The sequence below is a fragment of the Drosophila guanche genome, unplaced genomic scaffold (genome assembly GCF_900245975.1).
Source record: "Drosophila guanche unplaced genomic scaffold, DGUA_6, whole genome shotgun sequence".
Classification (NCBI taxonomy): Eukaryota; Metazoa; Arthropoda; class Insecta; order Diptera; family Drosophilidae; genus Drosophila; species Drosophila guanche.
Window position 1 is genome coordinate 14997856 of NW_022995743.1, and position 9898 is coordinate 15007753.

At 44.3% G+C, this 9898-nt stretch overlaps 2 protein-coding genes across 2 annotated transcripts; one reads left to right on the forward strand and one right to left on the reverse strand.

Annotated features, from left to right (window-relative positions):
* Positions 1–1672: 1672 nt before the first annotated feature.
* On the reverse strand, positions 1673–8415 carry LOC117592627 (sodium channel protein Nach). The gene is made up of 10 exons (XM_034286563.1): positions 8389–8415; positions 7555–8144; positions 4195–4392; positions 3832–4116; positions 3504–3740; positions 3281–3435; positions 2961–3026; positions 2465–2556; positions 1844–1949; positions 1673–1784 (listed from the first exon to the last, which is right to left on the reverse strand). The coding sequence occupies exons 1-10, from the start codon at positions 8413–8415 to the stop codon at positions 1675–1677; spliced, it is 1866 nt and encodes a 621-aa protein (XP_034142454.1). The 3' UTR covers positions 1673–1674.
* Positions 8416–9154: 739 nt separating this feature from the next.
* LOC117587625 lies at positions 9155–9591 on the forward strand. Its single transcript, XM_034278488.1, has one exon. The coding sequence runs from the start codon at positions 9162–9164 to the stop codon at positions 9558–9560; it is 399 nt and encodes a 132-aa protein (XP_034134379.1). The 5' UTR covers positions 9155–9161; the 3' UTR covers positions 9561–9591.
* Positions 9592–9898: the final 307 nt, after the last annotated feature.

Genomic DNA, 9898 nt, shown 5'->3' on the forward strand with positions numbered 1-9898 from the left:
GACAATTCCTTTGAGGTTTTATTGTGGCGTGGATGAACGGTTGTGGTTTTGCATAAAAAATATATGAGAAGCCATTGAAATCTACATTTCCATTGTCTGGTTGCGGGGGGTGAAACTTTGATGCGTGGCTTGGGTGATGTTTCTACATACATATGTATGCATGAATGTACAAAGGTGTAGAAACTCTACTCTTGCATACGTACATATATTCCTCTCACTCACTCCTCCGTTGCAGTTAGCATTAACATTACCCTTGATTTTGCGGATTTTAGAACTCTCCTCTTCTTTTACTTCTGGTGGCTTATATCGCCTTTTGCTTCTTAGAGTCGGCCGCTGACCCAGTTATTCACTCCGCTCATTTATTGATGACATGACAATAAGAAAAATGAAACAAACAATAGGAACAGCAGGAGGAATAAATTCATGAGCGAAGAATATCTGTAGTTTCTCGCATTTGGCAGTCAAAGACTCAGTTGTTGAAACTGTAAATGTGCGTATGTATGGGTGTGTGGGTGAGCAATAAGCAAGAGGCAAGAAAAAACAAGAAAGTGCATCGAATGATTTGATACTCTTACACATAGATATTTGTGTACTACCCATACATATGGACAGACTGATGCGTGTACGGATATACATATGTAAATGTTGGCATATGTCAACTAAAACATGTTTAATGTGCTGCACATATAATCCATACCTGATTTGAAAGTTGCAAAAGTTTGGCCGAAATAGTACAACTCTTCTTTCCAAGGGTAAAACAAGAAAACAGAGTGTGGTGAGTTTGCTGTTGGTTAGAAGAGATCAACTATACTTGTGTGCACTTGAAAGTAGAAGGTGAATATAGATCCACAGTTCAATTGGAAAGGAAAAAGTGAGAACAGCGAGTAGTCGATCAGAAAAATAGTACAACAAGCTAGGAAAATGAAACGACCGAGCAGAGTAGACATATTTCCACACAAATAAACAATTGCTGAAGCAGAATAACGCTACAAATTATTTGGCATAAACGAACAGTAAATATTAAACGCACACACATACAGATCCATACATATGTACATATGAGCACAAGACAAGAGTTCATTACAATCCAGCAAAGGAGGAGAGAGAGAGAGAGAGGCAGAGCGACCCTAATAGAAATCGACAAGGTTGGCAAAAATACAAAAGGCAACAACGGGACGAAGGCAATTTGTCGTCGTAAGATGTCAGTCTGACTGAATGACTGAGCGACTTCCCTCGCTTCCCCACTCTGCCCCCCACGCACATCCTTGCCAATGTAAACGATTCATTGAAATGCCAGCGACGAAACCCGAGACGGCCAAAGTGAAGGTTCATCTAGTTTATGGGCAGTGGGAACGGGAAAATTGTATGATTTTTGCCAACATTGCAACAATTGTATTTTATTATTGATTAGAGGCGCGTCTGTGTTTATGTTTGTGTTTATCGATACTAATCCTGACATGTCATCCCTTTATAGATGTACCAAAGTTTGATGTAAACTTTAACAAGAAGTCCGTCCATCCGTTAACGAAGTCTATAATTTTTTTATACATACATGTTTGCAAGATGGTCTAAAGGTGAGTTAAAAGTTGTATTATACTTCTTGTGGTTGATTTAATTCTGTGAAATATGTATGTACATACATATATCCATTAATTTGTGTGTTTTTCGAATTATTTAATTGAAGAACATGCGCCGCACAAATCGAGCAGTGAAGTAATATATTATCTCAGTGAAGCTCAAAGCGCTGCAGCCCAGAAAGAAACCCACCAGGCCGCCAATATAAACTGTAATTAAGAAAAAGGGCAAAGTCAGCGGGCACCCTATAAAACCCCAAAGGACTTACCCAAGACATCAGCAAAGGAGAAGAGTACATCGCGGCGGAGCTGCATTTTGGGATAATCGATTATGCCCCACTGTAGATTAGCGCCCAAAAACCAGACACGCGAGCGCTGTCCACAACGGTGACCGGGCGAAAGGAATGTAAAATGTGCGAAAGAGAACAAAGATAGTACCAGTATTAAGCAGGACAAGAACAACATCATCATCATCATCATAATAAGGCAAGTAAGCAAAAATTATTATTAAATGTACAAAACTTTAGCCGCACAGAGAGCGAAAAAAAGTTGAAGAAAACTTTTGCTTCGAATGGGCGCCAGCTCCTTCTCCCATGAAGACCCTGAAATACAATAATTGCATATTTCACGGCGTCCCGGTTCCGTGCAACTTTTGTGCTTATTATTTTTTATAGCCCGGACTACAATTTTGATGTTTGTTTAAAGCAAAGAGAAACATTTTGCTGCCCAAAATATTCTCTTATTTTCCCGCACTTGAAATGCGGTATGGCGGGGCGCTTAACGACCGCCCAATGGCGCTTCTCTTTTCCATAAACATTTTACAGTTAAAGCGTACATACATTTGCTTAATATTTTAAGCTAGGCTTTAAGCAGGAGACACATCTACTTACATGGGACTGCACAAAGAAGTTGGAATCGTCACAGTTGGCCAAACAATTGCAATTGATTTTGTATTTCTCCGATTTCAATGAGATTATTTCGCCTGAAAGGGAACGGATTTCAATGGGTAAATTATTGCTTATGATAATGGAAAATGACAAGGGAGTGAATCAAATACTTTTCGGCTCTACAACTTATTTCTCACATAAAATATTTTGTATCCACAGTTAAGCAACAGCTTAACCATCCTCCTACTTTTGTTTACTCAATATTCTAATATCTGTGTCATGTCCCTGTCCAAAAATTGGACTCCTGCTTATGAATGTCGTCCCATTATATTGAAGCAACAGGCTGCAACCCACCTACCTCTGCCATTATGAAATTATGGTCACGTTCTACGAAATTTCTGTGAAATATTTTTTTTCCATCGAAAAATGTAAATCGAATTTTCTGGGCAGGTTAAATATTTGCATGTACCAAAGGACGGGGGCACAGAAAATTACTCACGTTTAATTCTGACCAAACAGCCGATGCCCTCCAGGCCGCAAACAGGGAGTCGTCGTCCATTCCGTACTGGCGGGAGGCGGAGAAAATGTGTGAGTGAGAGACAGATACATAATCGGGCGGACGAGTTTCAACTTATACTACGAGAATTTAAACATTTTATGATCAAATTTGGCGGCTATAAAACGAGTAGCAGCATTAATGCCGCATCGTCCGGCGCATAAAAGTTAACTTTAATGTGGACAATTAAGTGGGGCAGCTACTGTGTGCATGAGAAGGAGGACGGACGGACGGACGGATGGATGAAATATGATTATGCTCACGGCGGTTCCTGTAAAAGTGGGGAATGCAACCGCAGGCACGCAGAGCGAAGAACATGCGACACTCGGAGAGGCAGAGGCCAAAGCTATAAATGGGCACCGACTGCATGTCCTCGGCCTCATAATTAAAGCGACAGCTCCTCTGTTTGGTGGTGAATCTGTCTCGAAAAGATTCACGGATTAAAGAGTTCTCTAGAGAGAGAGAGAGAGAGAGAGAGCTACTCACGCTCTGGCCTCCTCATTCGTATAGATTTCCAGGGCAATTAGCTCGACGGTGGTGTAGTCGCTCTCCGGAAATGTGTAGCGCTGCTTGGATATGCTAGGCACATCTCCTGCTCCATGGAAGTAGACATCGTATGCCGTCGATAGGTTTATAATTTGAGCGTAGATTTCACCATCCAACGGATGCACTGTCACACGATCCCCATGGTCCAAGATACTCCAATCATTCGAGCGCCAATAGCTACAATGAATGGGAATGGGATATGGGTTGTCGAATGCCATAAAATCATATCCGGATGTGTCCGGATGGGGCGCCACCATCCGCCACTTACTCAAAGGAATTGTAACGGGCGACCAACGAGTTGACGGCATGGCAAATGCCAAACTCCGTTTGGGTCTCATAGATGAACATTTTGACGGCGGCGCCACTGCTGATTTCCGGCTCGAAGGCCCATTTCAATTCATAAAGCAAATCCAAGTACTTTTCGCCCGAGATCCCGAACGACTTGTTCAGCGGCAGCGTTTCCAAGTTGTCGTATGTGAGACTCGCAAGTTTCACAATAAAATCACGGAAATCCTCTTGATCCTCCTCGGTCTGAAAGTCCTCAGCATGAGAGCTGTCTCGCCACCCATCAGGGAGGGGATGCAGATGCAGGGGGTTTAAAAGTCGTGAGACTTAGGATGGATTCACTTACAATATATAATCCTCCACTTTGAGCTCATCGATACGCTTGTGAGGGCACACGGTCAGCGAGGGGAAGCTCGTGTTCCACACCAGCTTGTTCCGATCCATGGATATGACCATCGGGGAGGTCTGAAAGCGATGCCATGTCCTCTTGCTCAGCGAGATGATGCTGAACAGGGCCACGCAGATGAATGCGAACCAGAGCATTCTGGAAAATGAGATAATTTAAGTATGACTGGAGCTTCTGTGTAGATTGAATGTTGAGAGAGAATCGCAGGAGAGTGTAACTGGCAAAGGGCCCTCGGGAGACACACACAGAGCCTGCCGCTTACCGCCTTCCAAATGTAGCAGCAGTCAAAAATGATGTATGGAAATCAGTGGAATAATTCGCACTGCTGTTTGGGTCGGGTGGTGTGCACTCTCCCAAAGGACATAAAAATCTATTGCGTGTAAACTTTTCTGTGAGCATTATGCGGGAATATTCGCGACAAAAGAATTATGGCCAAATGCGAAGCAGGCCCCGGAGTAGGAGTCAATGAACGCGTCAACGCTTTTGCAACCCTTTTTCCTTGCCATTTCCTTCTTTTTCTTTGCCATTTTCGGAGATGGCTAAAATACTGCCACAAAACAAACTCTGCCAAAGACACTGCGGACTGTGAACTGTGAACTGAGACACAAGTCGCCAAAAATCCTTGGAGAATTTTCCTCCGTCCACGCTGACAGTTTGATGCCGACAATGGCTCATAAAGCTCTCAGCAACGGCAGACACACAGTCAGTTCTGGCCTGGCTTTTAATTTTCCAACTCTTCCTTTTTTTTATTATTATTATTATTTTGTATGAAGTTGTCTTTGTTGGTTTGTGCTTGTTTTTCGTGTGCTCTCTGTGAAAGTTGACTGCTGTACTTTGTCTAACACCACAAAATTCCTTTTGGACATCATATATGACAGACCCATTGTCGCATCCACCACAATGCCCATTTTCGTGTGTCTCCAGTGTCGGGGTGGTGTGCTTTGTTTCATCATCTCTCGCCACTCATATGCTTGAAATTTGTGCGTGAATGAGGCTCAGTGATGCATATTTGATGACGTAATACTCGTTATGTGAGGACGTGAAAGTACAGACGAGAAATCTATTTGCATGAGGGAGTCTCGAAGGGTTGTTTTGAATGTGAATGTGAGTTTTTGAATTTTTTAATTCATGCGTTCGCCTTGGCGAACCGTTATGTGAATCCAAAAATTTCCAGACTTGGATTTCATACGTGAGAATGCGGCTAGCGAGATTCCTCAATGAATTCCGCAGACGGAACGAGTCTGCTGTTAAATATTACCTCATAGAAATTTTAAACAGTTTGAATTGAAAAGAATTGCCAGCTGGAATGGTAGTTGAAACCTGCCCAATCCCTTCTTATCTTTTTTTTTGGTACTTCATTGATGGCTTTATTTCTTCCTTTTTTCTCTCTGAAATAAATCGCTTGAGTTTCTACACAGTTCAGGCTGACACTCGACTGCACGATGCTGCAGTTCCACAGACACAACGACCTTAATCCTGTGCGTGTTTTGCATTTGCATTTGCAGTTTTTGGCTCCGGATTATGCACCTCCTGCCATCACTGCCAGGCCACAGCCACCACCAAAGCTACACCTGTCCTGGCACTAAAGCCCTCATATGAGGTAGTTGCCATATCAACGCTTGTGAAATTGGGGTTATCACATGTCACCGACACAGACTCTTTCGCTCAGGCTTATGCATTTCCACTTGCTATGTTTTTATGTTGTTTTGGTTTTCAGATTGTTTTCTGTGTGGGTTCGTTTCATCAGATATTTTCGTTGGAAATGTGCTACTCTTGCGAGTGAGGTGCAGGGCGGGCTTAAGCCCTAGTTTGGGGGGGTTGTGTATTAGCCACAAATTTGTGCGTCTCAAAGCATATTCCAGCACTGTTTTATTTTTGCACGGAAGGAAATAAATAAATAAAAATTCCGAATGGGAAATAAATTTCACAAGAGCAGTGCTGTCCAAATGTCCTCCACACAAATCATTCGCATGAGAGCTGAAGCTAGAGGAAAGCGTGTTAATTAAAGCTAACCTTTAGCGTGACCTCCCCTTGAATCTCACCTTTGCAGCTGCTCCTTTTTGGTTGGGGGAGGAACATGTCCGAAAACTAACAATAATTGTAATTGAGCTGAATTTAGATGGAACACAGTGCAGTATTACACCGCAGGAAAAAAGTGTGTTGAGAATAACTTTGGCCTCGAAATTATTTCTCTATTAAAGTATAACAAATTGCATCTTTTAGTGGGGAAATCTATGTAAGTATTTCCTTTGTTACGGAACAAATTTTGCTCTCAAGTTTCTCCTTAATTTCGTTCAGTGTACGCTTGGCCTGGCTGTTATCCACTAATTAGCCCTCAGCCTGCTGTTCTGACAGATTTTTCCCACCTCCTGAGCGTGGAGTAGCGCTCCGCTCTCTGCTTCCGGGCTGCCCTTCCGTTCTACCACTTGCGAGTCTGTTGCCAATTTAAGCCTTGCCACCGGACCAAGACCTCTGGATCTCTCTCTCTGCCTCTGAGGGTTGTGTGTGTAATCCTGCTTGTCATGTCATGTCAGTTTTTAAGGATTTATTGCACCGCACAAAAATACAAATTCTCCCCACCCGAACCACACACACACACACAAAATCGGAAGATGTGTGGAAAAATGTAGTCGGTATTTGTAATGCAAACATTTTCATGGAGCGGGAGCGCGGCACAGGACCTTGACACGCACTTCCTTTAGCCCTCCTCCTACCTCGGTTTTGTGGGTAGTACTGTTCTGGGGCAGATCGAAATCTTCAGCCAGCACGTGGCGCGATGTTCCTGGGGGCGGAGCAGTGCTCTTGTAAGTCCTCGACTTATAGTTTTGTATCGCTTTAGTTTTCCACTTTATGGCGGGTGAGGTAAAGAGGTAAGCCAAAACTAAAATAATCCTCTGGGAAAGTTCTACTTGCGGTTTGTGGCAGCGTTTTTGGGTCCGTAATGAGGCTTAACTGTAATATCACTTGTGAATTAATTGAGTGGAAATGTTGGCTAAATATTTGATTCCGAAATTAAGGGTTGAATACAAAGGTTGAATGGTGGATGCTTCTCGGGACAGTTCTGCAACCGCCTCGCTGTCTGTTTTCGCAGCTCTATCGGGCGTAGGTCAAATTCTGTTTCAGCTTCAATTATCAAAGGGATCCTCCTATTAATTGGGTTATAGGAAGGATATTCATTGCGTTGATTTCATGTACCTTTGCCCAATTCTCATTACCATTCGTGCATTCAATTGTGAGGGAAAACAATAGGCGCATAGAGACCAATTAATCCCTCGCTCGAATCACAAAAGCTGGACTCACCTTTCGACGAAATTTAGACCGAGTTTGGCCAAATAAATGAAGCCATGAATGGAGGAGCCCTGTAGGAACTCGATTATGAATGCGTGCACTTTGGTTCCCACTTTTGAGCCCCGATATGCGTCCGGCGTTGGCTCTGGGGTATGCTCCTGCTCCTCTGCATCACCCTTTGGTGTCCTGGTCAGGGGAGGCGGCGCCGCCTTATGCAGTGGTGGTCGTCGAATAGAGCGAATGCTGCGCTGTTGATTAATGGCAACGTGCCCGTCATTAGCATTCGAAATTGTTTTTGTCCCCCCAAAAGCGCCCTTCTCCCTGTCCGTGTAGTTAGCTCCCAGATTATGCTGATGTCTTTGAGCGGTGCCAGGGAAGAGAAGCAGACCAGGGCCCAGTCTGCTGTCCTTGGGCTCTGTCCGCATCCCTGTTTCAATCAGGTGTGCCTCTGCTTCGTGCCGTGGCTGCAATGAAGCCGTCGACGATGTAAGCATCGAGTCGGATGTGGATGCGGATTCATATTTGCCATTCAAGCTTTCAGTGCTGTTACTCCCCACTGGCGATGGCGTATTGTCTGATATTTGGTGTCTCATATCTTTGAGCTGCAAGAAAGAAGTTTAGAAGTGTTTTCCATGAGTGCAAGTGTTGGAAAGGGGACAAATTTCGATTGCTTATAAATATAAAAGGGAAACTCTTAAGCGTAGAACGAAATATTATGGCACAAGCACCTTATCGAATGATTATTAATTTGTATTAAAATGAAAGAGAGTGCATGCTGCGTCTCAATTATCCCCAGTGAATTGGAGGGACTCTGTGGCGAAACGAACACTTTCCAACACTGATTACATGTATTCCGAAGAGGCCTGTGACCATTGTGACATGATTAAGCCCTGATTTTTCGCAACGCGGTTCAATTCTCAGGTCTCGTGGCCACCACGTGCATCAGTTTGCTGTTCATTAAATATAAATACTTCGCTTTAAATATGTTTTTGCGGTGCGACAGCAGGCGCCACGGCAAGCCAGGACAACAATAAATCATTATTGGAGTTTTTAATGCGCTGTAAATTATGCCCAATGTCCGATGCTCCAATCGAGTAAATCCATTGAGTGACGAGGACAACACACGCAGGACACTGCGACAGTGGCAGCGGTAGCGGCAGCGGCAGCAGTAGCGCAAGCTGAATGCAATCAATGCTTAAAAGGGAGCCTGATGATCCAGGGACTATGATGTGCCACTGCCACATACGTATGTATGTATGCATGTGTGTCCCTCATCATCGTCATCATTGAGGCATTCTGTTTATTCACAATTGTGGGCTGGCTATAACTTTGTTAAAGGCTGAAGAGATTGCGATTAAATGGTAGTTGGATGGGTTCTCAGATTGAGCGGATTTTCATTTTGATAACTCCATTCGAAATAGGGTTGCCAACCTCCCCACCTACCATTGCCTTTCTTTTAGTACGGCAATTGTAAGCCGAAACAGTGTTGCCAAACTTATTTTTGAGGGTTACTTTGACGACAGGTCTACCAATTGAATGTCATTGTCTGACAAGTTCACGTTGAAATTATATTGTGTCTCATTTTGGGCTGCATTCTCAATAAACTAATCATTATTGAAATGGATTCCTTGGACTTTTCTATCCTCGATAAAAGTAATTTGCCCGACGACCGCTGGTACCTCTGCACAAAGTGCTTTCAGCGCTTCCTGTGGGTCGATCTCTCGCCGCGGCAGCTTCGTTGCCGTTACTGCCGCCTGCCGGAAAAGGATTGCGCCATTTGTGATAAGGCCTTCGAGCCGTCTAATCGGGAGCACATGCACTGCAAGCGCTGCGACTACTTCCTGATTCAGCATGCTGCCATCAAGCCGTCCCCGCCGATTCTAGAGAAGAGCGAGTCGCAGGAGACGGACACGGACACGGAGAATTCGACACAGCGTGTCGCTACAGTCACTGAGCGTTGGAAGGAAATCCAGTGTGAGGCCGGCGTTTGGGACGATGATGAGAATTTGAGTGATTGAATAAACCCCATGTGCGCGGAGGGGACTGATCCCAGGAATTGGCTTTTTGTTTGTTGGTTGTGTGGGGACGGCGATCAGGGTGCCGCAGGCAGAGGCACATCAAAGGCTTGTCTTGGAGAGTGTCCGACTACGTCCTTAAACGGGATTAAAATTTCATTTAAATTTGCATTTAAATGAGCGGCCCTTGGGAAACCAGTTCCCGCCCCGTCCCGCTGTTAACGGTCCGGCAATCTGCCACCCATCGTTCGCTGTAGTCGGCTCTGGAATCCACTCCATTCCCAAAGTAGTTGCCATGTGGGGTTGCCGGGGTCCAGGACAAAGGTCCAGACGCGAACTTG

Excerpts from the sequence above, each read along its gene's own strand:
- LOC117592627 (XM_034286563.1), bottom strand. The coding sequence starts at position 8,415 with ATGGTCACAGGCCTCTTCGGAATACAT. Across the intron at positions 3,436-3,503 it reads ACGAATGAGGAGGCCAGAGC|ATTCACCACCAAACAGAGGA; the intron begins GTGAGTAGCTCT and ends TTTTCGAGACAG. Across the intron at positions 1,950-2,464 it reads ACTTCTTTGTGCAGTCCCAT|CGCTCGCGTGTCTGGTTTTT; the intron begins GTAAGTAGATGT and ends CGTTGTGGACAG.
- LOC117587625 (XM_034278488.1), top strand. The coding sequence starts at position 9,162 with ATGGATTCCTTGGACTTTTCTATCCTCGATAAAAGTAATTTGCCCGAC.